Genomic DNA, 19393 nt, shown 5'->3' with positions numbered 1-19393 from the left:
AGAGATATCCTTAAAACCTGACCTATTGCTGGCCCTTGAGGACTGGCATTGCCCACCCCAGCCCTCTTTAGTCAAGCGATAAAGAAAAGCAGCTGATATGCATGTATTTAGCAGACTGGAAGAAAAGGGAATACATTATCTTTCACAGGACACAGATTAGTTCATTTGGGGATTGCACCTTTCTAAGAAAGCCAATTACACAGATAAGTTATTTAGACCAAAACTTGTCTTGCTTTTTGATCCTCCTGGTTCTTTCCCACTCTAAAATGTAACTCTTCCTGTCAAATCAGGTAAACTAGACGCAAATATCAATTGCTGCTGCAGATATGGTGTTTAGGGAACTATACAATGAAATAAACTTAATCTACCTTTCAAACAAAAGAGCAAATATGAATAAGATCGAGATTTGTAGCAACAGTGGCTATGTAAGTATGATCACTTGTACACATAAAGCAGAAGATCACACACTTTGGGAACCTGCAGCTGATGGCAACTAAGAGGTTAAGTAAATTTGTACTGAGCCAATAAATATTGGGTAAATCATTACTTTGCATCTGGATCAATAACGGTCATTATGCACAGCTGTATCAGAAGCTTGTAAAGACACATTGCCAAGACGGGGGACGGGGGGGGGGGGAGTCTGCCGGGGTTGGCGTCCCGGGCCCCCTGCGCGACCGTGCCCGTTTTATTAAAAAAAATTGAAAAAGTGGCAGAAAAAAAAATTGCTGCTGATCCCTGTGTGCATGTGCAGAGCGGAGGTCTCAGCACGCATGCGCAGGGAAGCAGGGTGCCTGCCAACCCAGCTCCCCCTGTGCCTGCCAACCCAGCTCCCCCTGTGCCTGCCAACCCAGCTTCCCCCGCGCCTGCCAACCCAGCTCCCCCTGTGCCTGCCAACCCAGCTCCCCCTGTGCCTGCCAACCCAGCTCCCCCTGTGCCTGCCAACCCAGCTTCCCCCGCGCCTGCCAACCCAGCTTCCCCCGCGCCCGCCAACCCAGCTTATCCCACGCAGCAGCCGCGGTCCAGGGACCAGGGGCCGGGGGGAGGATGGGGGAATGCTCCCACTGGAATTAGCCCACCAGTCTTGCCCCACTCAGTCTACCCCCCGTGCCTACCTCGCACCCCGGGCAGCAGCGCTGCGGGGGAAGTGTCTGGCAGGCAGGGAAGCCGGAAATAGCACCCACCCGGTCAAGGTCAGTAATCCACCCTGGCAGTCAGTCACTCACCCACCCAGGCATTCAACCAAGGCAGTCACTCAGTCACCCACCCAGGCAGACACCCACCCAGGCAGTCACTCAATCACCCACCCAGGCAGTCAGTCACTCACCCACCCAGGCAGTCAACCAAGGCAGTCACTCAGTCACCCACCCAGGCAGACACCCACCCAGGCAGTCACTCAATCACCCACCCAGGCAGTCAAACCCAGGCACCCACCCAGACAGTCACTCACCCACCCACCCAGGCAGTCACTCAGTCACCTAAAGGCAGTCACTCAGTCACTCACCCAGGCAGTCACACACCCACCCACGCAGTCACCCACCCAGGCAGTCACAAACCTACCCACGCAGTCACGCAGTCACCCACCCAGGCAGTCACACACCTACCCACACAGTCACCCACCCAGGCAGTCACCCACCCACCCAGGCAGTCAAACTCAGGCACCCACCCACCCAGGCAGTCACTCACCCACCCAGGCAGTCACTCATACCACCCACCCACCCAGGCAGTCACTCAATCACACACCCAGGCAGTCAAACCCAGGCACCCACCCAGGCAGTCACTCACCCACCCACCCAGGCAGTCACTCAAACCCAGGCAGTCACTCAATCACCCAAAGGCGGTCACTCAGTCATCCACCCAGGCAGTCACTCACCCACCCACCCACCCACCCACCCAGGAAGTCACTCAGTCACCCAAAGGCAGTAACACAGTCACCCACCCAGGCAGTCACTCAGTCACCCACCCAGGCAGTCACTCAGTCACCCACCCAGGCAGTCACGCAGTCACTCACCCAGGCAGTCACTCAGTCAAGGCAGTCACCCACCAACTCACCCAGGCAGTCACTCAGTCACCCAAAGGCAGTTACTCAGTCACCCACCCAGGCAGTCACTCAGTCACTCACCCAGACAGTCACTCAGTCACCCAAAGGCAGTTACTCACCCACCCACCCAGGCAGTCACTCAGTCAAGGCAGTCACCCACCCACTCACCCAGGCAGTCACTCAGTCACCCAAAGGCAGTTACTCAGTCACCCACCCAGGCAGTCACCCACCCAGACAGTCACTCAGTCACCCAAAGGCAGTTACTCAGTCACCCAGCCACCCAGGCAGTCACTCAGATACCCACCCACTCTGGCAGTAACCCACCCACCAAGGCAGTCAAGGGCAGTCACCCACCCAGGCAATCACCCACCCAAGCAGTTAGTCACCCAACCATACTTATCCCCCCCCAGGTCCATACTTAACCCTGCCAGGCCCATATTTAACCCACCCAGGCAGTCACGCAGTCACTCACCCAGGCAGTCACTCAGTCAAGGCAGTCACCCACCAACTCACCCAGGCAGTCACTCAGTCACCCAAAGGCAGTTACTCAGTCACCCACCCAGGCAGTCACTCAGTCACTCACCCAGACAGTCACTCAGTCACCCAAAGGCAGTTACTCACCCACCCACCCAGGCAGTCACTCAGTCAAGGCAGTCACCCACCCACTCACCCAGGCAGTCACTCAGTCACCCAAAGGCAGTTACTCAGTCACCCACCCAGGCAGTCACCCACCCAGACAGTCACTCAGTCACCCAAAGGCAGTTACTCAGTCACCCAGCCACCCAGGCAGTCACTCAGATACCCACCCACTCTGGCAGTAACCCACCCACCAAGGCAGTCAAGGGCAGTCACCCACCCAGGCAATCACCCACCCAAGCAGTTAGTCACCCAACCATACTTATCCCCCCCCAGGTCCATACTTAACCCTGCCAGGCCCATATTTAACCCCCTCCCCCCCCACCAGGCCCATACTGAATCCTCCCCAGGCCTTTTGTCACATTGGATGTAGCATTGGGTATCTTTGTCTTGTGTTGAAAATATAAAAATAAGAGATTGCATTGTAATGTTTTTTTTCCATATTACTAGAAGAAGAAAACAGTTAAGTAAAAGTTGCGTGCTAAAAATTTTTTTTCCGTGGTAGGTGCGCTATGGGTTGGGGGGGGCTGCTCTGTTCATTTGTCCTGGGCCCCATGATTTCTGTTGGCGGCCCTGAGTGTGCACAAGTCTGTCCTGATCTGCATTATGTTAGTTGGAACAATACGGAAGAAGTGAATCCACATTAACCATTCTATGAACTGCTGTGTAAAGATAGATTTGTACATCACTTGTTTATGAGCATATTGCTATTGTATCAGTTGTTTGGAGTGAACATGTGGTTATCAACTATTCAGTAGTTTTTCTCTTGCACCGTTTAAAAAAAAAGTGAAAATCGGAGCAGTTATCCCTGGGATTGTATACAGAAACGCATTAAGGTAACAGCGTGTAGAAAAGTAAGTGGTTAACTACTCATAGGACATCTCCTTAGCATCTTTTTTTCCAGACCTGTAATAATCTGAAATGTATGACTTAATTATAGTTGGTGGAGGGGTTATTATTAATGCATAACATAGCTACTGCCTGCTATTACAGAGAAGGAAATTCATGTTCATGGTCACTTATATACAGTAAATCCCTAAAGAAATATTTGCACTGTATTGTATATATTCACCTTGAGGAGTGTGTATCTTTTAGGGCATAACGCGAGTGTGAATTAATAGATACAACTAAGGGCCTAATTCTATATAGTCCAAAGAGACCAGATGAGCTCCATTAAAGAAAATTTGGATTTTCTCCGAAAAATTGGCCACTTCGGACTGTATACAATTACCCCCCATAAGAGGAAAAAAATCGAGAAACATAAAGGCTCTACAGTAGAAGTGTTTTTCCACGTTAAACACAAGGAATATTATATCAATGAAGGGTGACTAATCTGCCGACTAATCGTGGAGAGGTTTACTGCAGTCATTTGCTTCATTAGAAAGAGTCAATCATCCTAGAAATCAAAATGTTTTCAGATTGTGCTTTCCTGTGAACAATTCATTTGTTTTCCCTTTCTCGAAGGATCCGTGGAAATCCCTGCGCACTGCAGTATACATGTTTATCTGTGTGACTAATGATGGCATCATAATTACTTGCCAAATCAAGCACACAACATTCTAGTTTTGACAAACTGTCCAAAAGCAATTAGACAAAGATTGACAACATTTGTCTCGAGTAGAAACATTAAACATTAAAATAATTATTTTAAATTACTTACACTTGACTGTTTTTTTTTATTTATTTTTTTGTTTCAAATGTTTTATTAGGCAGTTATAACATTTCACATATATTCTATTACAGTCCATTTGTGGCCTAACACAATTTTTAACATATTAAAGGAAAGCCTCAATGCCCCCCTGTTCCTCCAGGGTCTGCCGGGGTGACGTGAGGATTGAAACAGAGAGGGGGAGAGAAGGGGGGGGAAAAGAAAGAAGAGAGGGGGGGGGGCAGGGGGGGAGGGGTATGATCCTCCCTCGCCTTGGCGTGTTCCTTTTGATCCCTTTTTCTGTTTTGGTTCCTTCCTCTATCGTTGTGTGGCATTTCTGTGCGTCAGGGCCATTTGAGTGAACCATGGGTCCCAGATATTGTAGAAGGAGGTAGTGGACCTTTTCAGAGAGGCTGACAGCCTCTCCATTTCCATCACCTCGTGAATTCTGTTTTTTACTGTCTGTTTGGAGGGGGGGGGGGACACTTTCTTCCAGGCGGCTGCCACTGCACATCTAGCCGCGGTAAGAATAAAGGAGATTAATTTGCCTGTTGGTCGGTCCAGTGTTTCTAGGGGCCTGGCCAATAGGTAGGTCAACGGTTCAATGGGTATTGTGAGGTCTGTGACCTCTTTTATTAGATTGTGTATAGTTTCCCAGTACTTCTGAATTTCTGGACATGTCCACCAAATGTGAGCCATGTCCCCCTTTTTACCGCAGCCTCTCCAGCACAGATCGGAGGGTTTTTTTTTTTTTTAAAGATGCCAACAGGCTACACTTAAACTATTAAATATGCCACCGCCATTAGGAAACTTTGTCCCTGTGAGGGACTGTTTCTTTCACATGGCTGCAGACAGGAAGCTGCCTGTGACCCAGTAAATGAGACTAAGCAGGTCGCTATCCCAATTGCTTCACAGAAAAGAAGCCGCCCAGCAGCTCTCTTATATGTTGTAATATTTCTCTGGAACGGAGTATCCCTTGGATGTAGGACTGCTACTTCCACACACTACAAAACACAGTGCTTCAATCACCCCCAAAAAAGGGGTGTCAGTAAAACTCATCACTGATATCCAGCAACATTTTAGAAAAACGCTAGACTCTAATAATAGCACCAACTAATAATAGCACCAACTAATAATAGCACCAACTAATAATAGCACCAACTAATAATAGCACCCATTTCTAGCCATGATCTTTGCTCTTGCATCTTCGAGACTAGAGGCACGGAAACTTTGTTGCGAAAGTGCCAAAAGTTACAACTTCAAACCACAACACTTTCGATATTTCTCATAAATAATAAGTGCACATTTCCCCCCACCCGCCATTAAAAGCTGCAGTTCAGTCAATATCCTGCATGTGTGGTTTTTTTAAATAAATCAGTTCTGTAGTAAGAAAAAATACTTTTAGCATTTTCTGTTTTTAAAAAAACAACTTTGAAAGACCAATTTTCTTGTATTCTATTTTAACAGCCATTTGCTAAGGCACTGCCCCTTCATGTCCTGTCACAAGCTCTGGCACACCCCTTTGTCAGCCCTGCCCTCCCTCTAGCACATGTCAGTGCAGGAGTGCTCATGAATATTCATGAGCTTCCACTGCCAGACAAGCAGATTATAAACAAATCCCAGCTTTTAATATGTCACCAAATTTCGACCTATCAATACATGGAAAACGAATTGACCTGCAGCTATACAGTTCTTTAGCTAATTAGAGATTGCACACATGAAACTATTGAAGTAAAAAAATAAATGTAAAAAAAAACTGAACTGCAGCTTTAAAATACTACACGTGAATGTGATCTTTACTCAAGCATTATTTTTACAACTAGATTGAAGCAAAAGAGCAGAACAATTGCCGTAGACAATTCACTTTAAAAAAAAGCAGAAGAAAGAAACATACATACAACATACTGTAAATCAGAAATTACAAGAGCATCATTGTGTTTTGCTTTTTCATTTAGCATTTTTGTGATTATAATATGTCAACAAAATAAATGGAAATAGTAGTTTTTATTTGAGGCCGGACTTACATAAACAGGATGAAGGTCAACTCCATACATTTCAAGGGATTTGGCGACTCCTAAATAATTTGATTCAGCTACAGCAGGCACCTGACCCCTAGAAGAAAGAAAAGCAGATCTTGGTATTTCTGCATCCAAATAATCAAAGTAACCGAGCAGTGTGACCTAGAAAGTGTTTGCAATCCTGTAAGAGTGTGTGTAAGAGATTCACACCATGTCCCAGTGACATTCATTCAAATAGAAGACTTTTTATGCTACTGTGTCTTATGTCTTTATGCTACTCCTCTTAACCTCAATGCATCAAGATATATCTTTATATAATCTTGACCATATGCAACAGCCTAGGATCTAGGGAATGTCAAAAGGAAAAATTGGGAAGAATTTAAAACAGCCATACTACATTCGCTCCATTCCCCTCTCCCCCCCTTTATTCTTTCTTATTTGAATATGTAAAGCATGTGACAATGTACAATACTGGTGCATTCTAACATAAGCTGACAATTGTTTGGTGCTTCTGTTACAAATCTGTAAAAAATCCTGATTGTGCGACTAACATAATGGCCGCCTTTCAGTTTCAATCAATCCGTCAGGCAGTGTATCTCAATAGCTACAATGTATCCTATTACTAAGGTAACATTGACTATTGTTACAGTTTGCAGCTCAACTGCTTGGGAACATTGGCAACAAATTATTACAAACAGTGAAGTTCTGCAAAGATCTTGCACTGCTGGGGAGGTGGGATAAAAAACCTGACATAGAAATCAAAGGACACCCAGTATATCAAAACTCATTAACAATGGCATTACCAGTTGAATTAAAAAACACAGAGTCACTATTATCTAATACTACAGAACTGATTTATTAAAATTTAAAAAAAATAGTATTTCAGATTTTGCCGCTTTAAACGCCACATTTTAAAGACGTATAACATTTTGTGGCTTTGACGTTTCTTTTTTCCTCTAACAATTTTGAGTTGATGTCAACCGTCTGATTAACTAGGTTTTTATATTTAATGCAGCTGCAAGCTGGAAGTTTGAGAAAAACATTTATTTTCTTCTAATCATATTTTATTTCACAATGGCGTTCTGGAAGCTATTACCATATCCACTAGATTTGTGCTACTGCAGCTGTAAAGGCTAAGTTATGCATGACATGAATTCCTGTTTTATGGATGATAACGCTACAAAGATCGTTGCAATTCAATCTGAGTCTACAAGAGCTACCCACAGGTCAGGTGTTCAGGATATCCCTGCTTCAGCACAGGTGGCTCAATCAGTGGCTCAGTCTTTGAATGATTGAGCCACCTGTGCTGAAGCAGGGATATCCTGAATACCTGACCCGTGGGTAGCTCTTGAGAACTGGAGTCGGCTACCCCTGGTCCAGATGCTCCCCGAGTTAATGCACAAGGGCTCTGTGTATCAACCTAGAGAAACATTTGTTTAGATGTACTGTTTTTTTGGCGCAGAGTTGAGGTCGAATATTAGCCTTACGTTACTTCAGATATGGTGGATTTTGAAGGGCCAAATAGAAGGGGGAAAAAGAGTGGTCCAGAGAGACATAGAGTTTGATACTTCTCATAATCTGTGCACCATGTAATTCCTTCCAAACTCCACCTACTGACACTCCCCATACAGCAAGCTGGGGCAGAGAGGGAAGAATTGGAGAAAAATACCTTGGTGCAGAGTGAAAATGCCCTGGTTTCGCTCTAAAAATGCCTTGATACATAGATCCCCCAAAAGGTTAATTAACCCATAAATCGCTGGATCTCTAATGTCTCCTCATGGCCCTGAGCAGACCAGATTTACGAGGCGGCAACCACCCAACATTCAACCATATGCAAATCTCGTGTATTCACCTGTGTGCAAGTGCATTGGCTATTCTTAATCCTGGTGTGACCTTTGGTCCCGAGAGGAGGTCTGAGAATTCCCCTGAAATTCTCCTCCTTATTTATTTATTTTTTTAGAAAAAAAAAACTTACCTGAATGAGGCTCACCCCTAGTTTCCTTCATAATTACTTCTCACACAATGGACCAAACAAAATCACAACTCAAATCTAGTTTTCCATGACTGACAAACAGACGTATCACCAGAGGTCATGAGGTAAAGATTGTAATAATCCCCCAAACCTTTTGCTTACTGCATGGACAGCAAAGCTTTAATACCGATGTGTTTGCATGTCTTCCACAGGTCCCCAAACCCTGACCGGGGCACTATCACACAGAAACTACTATTCATATCAATGGGCAGGATTGCTGCTTCAACCGATTCAACATGCATACTGTATCAATACTTTGCCCTAGGAGGGACTGCTCCTTTAAGAGCTTAAATTAACTTAAGCTATGTAAGAACTCACCTCTAATGTCACTAATATAGCAATCCCTATAACTACACTCACAAAGGAAACGCCAATGTAGAATGCTGACCAAGAGATAAAACACCGAATAACGTTTTACAATATCTCTCCCAGATATATAAAAACAGAGGGGGAAAATCTCCAAAATATAAGGGAGTAACATTTTTTTGTTTCTTAAATAAGGAGTATAAATAAACCTGAATGAGAACTTAAGACAAAATGTTATTTTCTGCAACATATTAATTTATGAATTTGCATATCAGCGAATCATTCCAACACAATAAGAAGTGCCTACCGTAGGGGAAAGGCATGAAAGAGAAATACTGCACCGAAATATAAAAACGTAAAGTTATGCGTGTATAGAATTACAGGAAATACAACCTGCAATGAATACATATTTCACCGAGCGCATTTTATTTGCATTACTTATTATTTCCTTGACAATCCTAAACACATTTTATTTCAAATGATTTGCCAAACTCGTGTTTCAGTTTCCGCCCCAGGCGAGCAGAGGGAAGTTCTTCGCCGTTTGTCGGCATTGAAATATTAAATCTGAAATGAAAAAAATGTGGGCTGCACATGTGCAGTGTGTGGGTGTTACTACAATGGCCTCGGGATAGAGCGAAACCTATTTCCTTCCACAATAGTCATATCGTGTTTCAAATACAGCACATTGCTGACCGGACTTAATAGAGAATGAAATGGAAATGAGTTGCAGTCAGAGGTGAACGCAAGTTTGAACACCAAAATATGTTTAAAAAACATAATACGTTGTCTCACATAATGTAAAATTAACCAATTTTCTGCTGGTTGGGTATGTGACAAGAAGAGGTAGGTAGAGCCAAGGAGCACAGCAACACTAAAAACGGAAGGGTATTTAATGTATAAACTCACAGTGAGTTTATACATTAAATACCCTTCCGTTTTTAGTCTGGAGTTGCCCGTGAATTATTTCCCTATTCAGGGTCTTCTCGTGTTGCTGTGCTCCTTGGCTCTACCGACCTCTTCTTGCTACTACCCATCAGCATTGCATGCAGTGGAACACCTGGTTGCTGGACTACAAGATACCCACAGGGGCAGGTAATGGGCAATAGCCCTTATATTTATACCCGTGACCCGTGCAGCGGAGATGTTTATGCATTAAGAGGGGTTTGCATCTGGATCTTATATGCGGTAGTCCTGTGTACTGACCGCTAGGTCTATATTTGCCACCCCAGAATAGATTGATGGACTTTTATACCCTTTTATACCCTATGGATGAATTGCAGTGTTCCTATTTTTTGACTACAAAATGCCTGTGATTACATAAAAAGTGCGCACACTTATATTGAGCACCGTTCTCTACAAAGATCTATAATGGTTGGGTATGTGCACTGTAGCTAAAGTAGCCGTTTCAATATATTCACAATTTGAAAGAAGTGTCCGGGAAAGTAGCACTATCCATAAGGCTGGGTCCATTGGTTTGGGGGACCGCGCGGAGGCGTCTGCACGGGGCGATCAGATTGCCTAAGGCAGTGATCGCGCGCACAGGCCGTGCGGGTGCACGCGGGAGGCAAGAGGGGGCGCGCGTTGCGCAAGAAATCAGTTGAAACTGACTACTTGGCGCGACACGCAGGTCACGTGAGCGGTTCGCCCAATGAGGGCGAACCAGCTCCGTGACGCCCCTCGGAACGCCCCCCCTCGGCCCGTCGACCATGGCCAGGGAAAGCACCCGCTTTCCCACAGCCTCCGCACGGGCGAAGGCGCCATGGCCCGGGCCTAAGACTAGCCCGATGTAGGTATCTCAGTTGCCATTACAGTGTTCTATTGTCAAAGCATTCAACAAAGGATGAAAGAAGACCATGTCCATCGAATTCAACCTATGCTGGATTTAGACGACAGATATTTATCCTATATTTGTGTATACAGTATATTGATCCAGAGGCAAACAAAAAACCCCAGTAAAACATTATCCAGTGATGTCCATAAGGAAAACAAATAATGGTAATTAGATTTCTCCCTGGGTCAACACCCTTCCCATGTTGTATTGTATTGAATGTCTTTATTTATATAGCGCCAAAAGTGTACTAAGTGCTTCACAAAGAATGCAGTACAGGGAATTATAATAATACAATAAGCACAGAAAAATCAGACAATAGGAAAGGAAATCCCTGCCCCCAAAAGCTTACAATCTAAGAGGTTTGATGGGGAACTTACAGAGACAGTAGGTGAGGGAATAAGTGCTGTAGATGGCAGTGCTTGGTCACAATGGGTGGTAGGAGTGACTGAGTGTGGGACAGTAACCATGAGTGCAGACTGTCACATGGAGTGCTCAGAGATACAGTCACATGGAGTGCTCAGAGATACAGTCACATGGAGTGCTCAGAGATACAGTCACATGGAGTGCTCAGAGATACACTCACATTGAGTGCTCAGAGATACAGTCACATGGAGTGCTCAGAGATACAGTCACACGGAGTGCTCAGAGATACACGCACGTGGAGTGCTCAGATACACTCACATGGAGTGCTCAGATACAGTCACACAGAGTGCTCAGAGATACACTCACATGGAGTGCTCAGATACACTCACATGGAGTGCTCAGATACAGTCACACAGAGTGCTCAGAGATACACGCACGTGGAGTGCTCAGATACACTCACATGGAGTGCTCAGATACAGTCACACAGAGTGCTCAGAGATACAGTCACATGGAGTGCTCACAGATACACTCACATGGAGTGCTCAGAGATACAGTCACATGGAGTGCTCAGAGATACACTCACATGGAGTGCTCAGAGATACACTCACATTGAGTGCTCAGTGATACACTCACATGGAGTGCTCAGATACAGTCACACAGAGTGCTCAGAGATACACTCACATGGAGTGCTCAGAGATACAGTCACATGGATTGCTCAGATACAGTCACATGGATTGCTCAGATACAGTCACATGGAGTGCTCAGAGATACAGTCACATGGAGTGCTCAGAGATACACTCACATGGAGTGCTCAGAGATACACTCACATGGAGTGCTCAGATACAGTCACGTGGAGTGCTCAGAGATACAGTCACATTGAGTGCTCAGAGATACACTCACGTGGAGTGCTCAGATACAGTCACACGGAGTGCTCAGAGATACACTGACATGGAGTGCTCAGATACAGTCACACGGAGTGCTCAGATACACTCACATGGAGTGCTCAGATACAGTCACACAGAGTGCTCAGAGATACAGTCACATGGAGTGCTCAGTGATACAGTCACATGGAGTGCTCAGAGATACAGTCACATGGAGTGCTCAGAGATACACTCGCATTGAGTGCTCAGAGATACAGTCACATGGAGTGCTCAGAGATACAGTCACATGGAGTGCTCAGAGATACAGTCACATGGAGTGCTCAGAGATACACTCACATGGAGTGCTCAGAGATACACTCACATGGAGTGCTCAGATACAGTCACACGGAGTGCTCAGAGATACACTCACATGGAGTGCTCAGAGATACAGTCACATGGAGTGCTCAGGGATACAGTCACATGGATTGCACAGATACAGTCACATGGAGTGCTCAGAGATACACTCACATGGAGTGCTCAGAGATACACTCACATGGAGTGCTCTGAGATACACTCACATGGAGTGCTCAGAGATACACTCACATGGAGTGCTCAGAGATACAGTCACATGGAGTGCTCAGAGATACACTCACATGGAGTGCTCAGAGATACACTCACATGGAGTGCTCAGAGATACACTCACATGGAGTGCTCAGAGATACACTCACATGGAGTGCTCAGATACACTCACACGGAGTGCTCCGATCAGATCATGGAGTGCTCAGAGATAGTCACATGGAGTGCTCAGATCAAATGCACTGCAAGGTAACATCCATTCTAATACGTATAACATGACTGTTAATGCACAGTAATGACCAACATCCCTCAGTTTATGGTCACAAAGTTTCACACCACTCTCAGCAATAAGTCTGCCGAGTACTGTACCATCAAATGTGGAAAAAGTATGATGTTTAGGCCGTGTCTGTTCTGTCTCTGATTCATGCAACACTTTCTCTGTAATATAAAGAGCGCTCATTAAAGGTACTGTGCCATTAATGAGCAACTTGAACCAAGGTACTAACATGTTCAAAGTTATAATTGAGTGACGCCTACAAGTATTTCAAAGTTAGTTTTAAACAGGGATAGCTGGAATGTGGGATGGGTCTGCATTCATTTAGCTGCTCCCTTCTGTTTGTTGTCAATGTGTGTTCAACAAGAGTTTGCACAGGTGCAGACCCCTTAGCACCCCTACCTTTTATTTATAGGGTCCTCCGACCGAGACAGGATGGGCTAGGACTAGAGAAACCCCCAGCACCCCCCAAATTCCAATGAAGCGTGAAATTCCCAACACTACCATAATGGGTATTGGAGCTCAATGGGCAGTAACTACTGTCGACTTGAATAGCAGTTAACGCAGGTGGAGCGCCATCGAATTTGTGAATCCCCCAAATCAGTCCTTGATGAAAACAAAATATTTCTTACTTCCCAAAGAAACTAAGAGTAAAATGTAACAATGCTTCAATGATTACATTTTTTTAAGTCAATTGGATTTTGTTACCCGCAAAAAAACAAAGAGGGAATGAACTTTTAAAAAGGTCATCAAAAAAAATAGTTCTCTCCTCTGCCCTCAATATGAAGTCTCTGACGCTCCTCAAACTTCAATTGTACACTTCAATCATTTTTGAACATTCAGCACAAACTTTAGCTTGTTAGCCTCTAGCAGTACATGTTCCTTTTTCTTACCACTGAATAGAAGCGTGTTGCAGTGAAGACATTTTGAATATAATTATACACAGATTTTCTAGAAAATAGTATCTTAGAAAGAACTCCAATCACAGAATTTAACCGGACACATGGATCATTTTGTCGGCTGCCTTCTTACCTCCAACCTGTGTAACTAAGGCTGCGTCCCCGCTAGCGCTGAGCCTGCGGCGCTTGCGGCGGTTACTTACATATATAGATATATGTAAGTCCCTGCTCACGTGGTGTGCGCGGGACTCGTGCGCAGGCACACACGCTCACCCGCACTTGGATTAAACAAAAAAATCTAACTTTCCAGCGCGCTCAACTACCTGCAATGCCCCCCCCCCCGCGCGTGTAAATGCAGGACACCCGGCGCTCATGCCTGGCACACTCTCAAAGCATGAGCGCGCTCAGCGCCAGCAGGGACTCAGCATAAGTCATAGCAGAATACATCCCTGCTGTCATAGCTCTCCTCCAAGAGCAGACCATGAAACAGACAAATTATCTATTCATATTATGTTAGGTATGTTATTTTCTCTTGAGAAGGTGCCCTGGTAAAGGTCACAAAGAATTTGTCAACTTCAGTTCATTACAATGCAGCCTCTTAACTACTTAAGTGTAGCCCTGGACCCCTTGGGCTCTCAGTGACCCCCACTTACCTCCGCGGGTCATGCGGGTGTGCCTCCGGTGCTTGCGGGCGTTGCCGGAGTCAGCGACAAACAGCTGACTCCTCAGAAAGGTGGAGGCAGAGTGCAGGGAGCGTTCAGGCGCTTCAGAGGCTCTGCGGCGGTCTGAGCCCTCAGGGTGCCACCATTTTGTAGTTTGCGCATGCGCAATGGTTGCGACTCGCGCGACGGCCAGTAGTAAGTCACGCATGCGGAACAGGCTCCGGAGTGGGAACTACAGGTCCCATGAGCCTTGGGGGTGGTCATCTGTTGCGCAGCACGGAATAAGGCTCTAGAGTTTCCCTGAGGAGAGGATATTGTCATAATACCCAGACGATGTGGGGGAGTATGTGTCAGGCAGGGATAGTGGACAGAGGGTCCGTGCAGAGAGGCAAGTAGCCTCTGCACTAGGCCAGCATACCCCCTAGGGCGCAGATAGGCCTAAGTCATTGAATAAGTTTGTGGTTGCTCTAGGGACAAGCCCTAGAATAGGGAACGGATCCTCTTAGCACTGCTGAATAGTTAGGGACAAAGTGGACGCTGCAATCCCTGCGGAGAGGTCTGGGACCAGGCCTCACCAACCAGAGAGAGAGAGAGACATTATCTGGGTGGGATCACCCCTGACGGACGTCGCACAGGAGCGCGGATCGGCATATCCTTTTTGAAGCCTCTGCGGACCGGGTGCTGGAGCGCCCGGTAGGTACTGTCTATAAGGTGCACCAACATACCGGTACAACGCAGGCGCTGATCACGCCTATAAGGGTGGGTTCTTTGGAGACACTGTTGGGCTAAGTGGCCAAGGGACTACGCATCACTGTGGACACGGTGTGGGGTACACGGTGCTGGGAATTACGATGTGAAGAGGCCCTGTGAGGCGTGGGGCAGTTGCGTATCTACTCACTATAGAGAATAGTGTAAGAGTCAGATCCTATATCTCATTACAGTAAAGGTTCTTCTATTTATACTAATGTGTGTGTCCATCTGATTGTGTTCTGTGAGGGGCTACTTCCGCTCTGCTGGGATCCCTCACAGGTGGAGGCACTGCACCATATAGTAAGTGATATACCCCAGGCTCTCTGTGGCAGAGGCTTAGGCTCCTGTGAGCCAACAGGTACAAGGGCAGCACGAGTAGTTCCTGTGTTCAGGGGGAAAAAGGGCTACATAAGCAAACCGTACATTGTCAGAGATCTTAAACCCATGTAAAAATGTGCATGCAGAATGCTAGTGAGTTAAATGGAATATAGGTGCCTGTCCTGAGCTGGATGTATGGAAGGAGCAGTGGTCCTGGGCATAACCAACCTAAGCAAATACTTAGGGGCATAAGTATTTCAAAGGGCTCTAATACACTTATTCTTTGTTATTAGTCTTTGTCCTAACTTTAATCACATTTACATTTCTCCATGTATTATATGGATGCAACTTTTTTTATTTTATTAATTTACAACAAACATCCTAAATAGTCCTTGAAAAGTTTCAGTATTTAAGAGGAATGGGTTAAGAAGTGGACAATGAGTGCCTAATATATTCCTGCTCAGGATCAGCAACCCCACTTGACTTATTTGACACACATATGACATTAAGATAAATGGATGAGAATCCCTTATCAAGTTGGAAGCGGGAAATCTTTTTTTCCCTCCCTGAAAATATAATATTGTTTAATGATGCGAATACTTTATACACTTAGTTTTTCATAGTTAAAACGTGATATCTAAGCCATACTAATACTCTATAAGAATATCCTTTCCTACAGTTGAGACCATAGTAATTTTACTATTTTAGGTGGTCAGAGGGCATTAGGAAGTGGCAGCAGAGGTCAGCAGCTGCAATAAAACTGGAGGCAGACATGTCTGAAACTTTATCTTCTAAAGAAAACTCTGATTACTAAAACTATGATTACGGCATTTACATACTCAGAAACCATTTTTCACAGGGCTTCTCAAGTCACTTACAACACTGTAACAATGGTATTTGGGACTACGGCTACCTTTCTAACGCTACCAACATCAGAGCTACAGATCAGAACCAACAGTAACACCAACCTAGCTCCTGCCACTAGTTTTAAAACTAGTTATCTGGGAATATGATTTGACTCCCATTTAACCTTTGGGTTGCACATTGATACTCTGACATCCAAAGACTATGCCAAACTAGGTGTACTCTATAGCAGCGGTGCGCAAAGTGGGGGGCGCGACCCCCAGGGGGGGCGGGAGATTGTGCTGGGGGGGCGCGGGCAGTTGCAGAGGCCCCGCGCTCTTCCCCCAGGCATTTAAATTAAATGCCGGGGGATCGCGTGAGGCCCCTGCAACTGTTTACTTACCGGGATTCAGCCGTCTGTGTTGCGTCGCCATGGCAACGCGGCGTCAATAGACGCCGCGGCACCATGTGACCTGACGTCACACGCACACGAGCGTCATCTGACTCGCCTGAAGGAAGGCAGGGGGGCGCGAGAGCCGGGGGCAGAGAGACAGGGGGGCGCAGCACAAAAAGTTTGCGCTCCCCTGCTCTATAGGAACAAATCCTCCCTAAGCTCGCTGGTCAGAAAGCGCATTGCATAGTAATGGGAGAGCACCCCAAACTCACCTTAGCAACCTAGACACCCTCTACAACTCAACAATATGCTGCTTTGTCCTACAATGTAACTACAACACACATCACTGAGAAATGCTGAAAGAACTAGATTGGCCATTGCCACGGGAGACCAGAACAATTACACCAGTACACTAGACGGAACTGCTGAGTTGAACAAAAATGAGTTTATTGTAAAAAAAAAAGTTTACACAAACTTCCAGTACATAAAACACACACACAAACTCACCCAACTGGGGAAACTGTGGGAACCACCTAAAGTCCTACATGTGGGGACCTCCGCCTGGAAGCTTACCCCAATACGCGTTCCCAACCTGCGCTGCTCTCCTCAGTAGCACTGACTTGCTCTCCGCTAGCTAGCAGTTTTAAATTCCCCTGCCATTGCTTCATTCCAAAGAGCTCTGGCCAACGTTGCACACACAGACCACAGCAACACTGGCTGCTCCAAACCCCGGCACTGGGTCCCCTCAGTTCCCTTCTGCTGACTCCCTGGTCACTCTTCCTTTACAGGGGCTCTTACACCTTTCAGCACACAGCCTTCACAAAGAATATGAAGTCCAGAATGGCACAGTTGAGGCTGGGAAGGAGTATTAATACCCCTGTCCCAATCAGGGAGATACAAAGAAGAAGAAGCAGGCACACAGTCTTACTCAAAAGGAGGTTTAATATGCCATAAAGTCCAACTTTTCGGCAGTCAAATACTGCCTTTCTCAAGGTGAGCCTTCACCTTGAGAAAGGCAGTATTTGACTGCCGAAACGTTGGACTTTATGGCATATTAAACCTCCTTTTGAGTAAGACCGTGTGCCTGCTTCTTCTTCTTTGTACTGGAACATTTGGGACTACAGGAGCTCCCCAGGACCAGCGCACCGGCAGCTAAGTACCCCACCTCTATTACCATTGATATTGAGTGCGTGTCTCATCCTCTGTCTATGTATACCAATCAGGGAGATGCCAGCCAGTCCTGGTCTCTGCACATGGCCCCAGACCTGAAGAGATTACTGGATTTGAATTTGGGCTAGGAAGCCCAAAATGGCATGCCAAAATATGTTCATTCCTATCTTTAACATAGTCCACAGGATGTAGGTAGATATTATTCAAGGAATCAATTTCCACAGGCTCAGTACCACAGGATTGGCGTAAAGCAGATGTGGTGCCTATATTTAAAAAGGGAGCTAGATCACAACCGGGGAATTACAGACCTGAAAGCCTGACTTCAATAGTGGGGAAACTACTTGAAGGTTTAATACGGGATAATATTCAGGAATACCTCATGGAAAACAAAATTATTAGTAATAGTCAGCATGGATTTATGAAGGATAGATCATGCCAAACTAACCTTATTTGTTTCTTTGAGGAGGTAAGAAGGAATTTAGACCAGAGTAATGCAGTTGATGTGGTCTACTTAGATTTTGCAAAGGCTTTTGATACGGTTTCACACAAGAGGTTGGTGTACAAAATAAAGAAAATTGGACTCAGTAATAATATATGCACCTGGATTGAAAACTGGTTAAAGGACAGACAACAGAGGTTTGTCATAAATGGAACATTTTCAGGTTGGGCTAAAGTTGTGAGTGGAGTACCTCAGGGATCGGTACTGGGACCCCTGCTTTTTAACTTGTTTATTAATGACCTTGAGGTTGGCATCGAGAGCAAAGTCTCCATGTTTGCTGATGATACTAAATTGTGTAAGGTAGTAGAATCAGAGCAGGATGTAATTTCTCTTCAGAAGGACTTGGAGAGACTGGAAACGTGGGCAGGTAAAGACAGAAGAGGTTAAATACAGATAAATGTAAGGTTATGCATTTGGGATGCAAGAATAAAAAGGCGACTTACAAATTAAAATGGGGATAATTTGGGTGAATCCTTGATGGAGAAGGATTTAGGAGTGCTTGTAGACAGCAGGCTTAGCAATAGTGCCCAAAATCATGCAGTAGCTGCAAAGGCAAACAAGATCTTATCTTGCATTAAACGGGCAATGGATGGAAGGGAAGTAAACATAATTATGCCCCTTTACAAAGCATTAGTAAGACCACACCTTGAATATGGAGTACAATTTTGGGCACCAATCCTAAGAAAAGACATTATGGAACTAGAGCGAGTGCAGACAAGAGCCACCAAATTAATAAAGGGGATGGACAATCTTACTTATGAGGAGTGGCTAGCTAAATTAGACTTATTTACATTAGAAAAGAGGCATCTAAGAGGGGATATGATAACTATATATAAATATATTTGGGGACAATACAAGGAGCTTTCAAAAGAACTATTCAACCCACGGGCAGTACAAAGGACTCGGGGGCCAATCCTTAAGGTTGGAGGAAAGGAGATTTCACCAGCAACAAAGGAAAGGGTTCTTTACAGTAAGGGCAGTTAAAATGTGGAATTCATTACCCATGGAGACTGTGATGGCAGATACAATCGATTTATTCAAATAAAGGTTGGACATCTTTTTAGAAAGGAAAGGTATATAGGGATATACCAAATAAGTATACATGGGAAGGATGTTGATCCAGGGATTAATCCGATTGCCAATTCTTAGAGTCAGGAAGGAATTTATTTTCCCCCTTATGAGATATCATTGGATGATATGACTCTGGGTTTTTTTTGTTTGCCTTCCTCTGGATCAATAAGTAAGAATAGAAATAGGAAAAAGTATCTATTGTCTA

General features: G+C 45.2%; 1 protein-coding gene across 3 annotated transcripts in view; it reads right to left on the bottom strand.

The window, feature by feature from the left end:
* EPB41L4A (erythrocyte membrane protein band 4.1 like 4A) overlaps window positions 1-19393 on the bottom strand; it is a 403094-nt gene that overhangs the window by 170422 nt on the left and 213279 nt on the right. For all 3 annotated transcript variants that reach the window (XM_075601703.1, XM_075601694.1, XM_075601711.1), the window contains one exon: window positions 6347-6434. In XM_075601703.1, coding sequence (XP_075457818.1) covers window positions 6347-6434 — 88 coding nt within the window. The remainder of the gene's footprint in view (window positions 1-6346; window positions 6435-19393) is intronic.

Source organism: Ascaphus truei, chromosome 1, assembly GCF_040206685.1.
Source record: "Ascaphus truei isolate aAscTru1 chromosome 1, aAscTru1.hap1, whole genome shotgun sequence".
Taxonomy (NCBI): Eukaryota; Metazoa; Chordata; class Amphibia; order Anura; family Ascaphidae; genus Ascaphus; species Ascaphus truei.
Note: the sequence above shows the minus strand (reverse complement) of the source record. Positions and strands in the feature narration are given on the sequence as shown.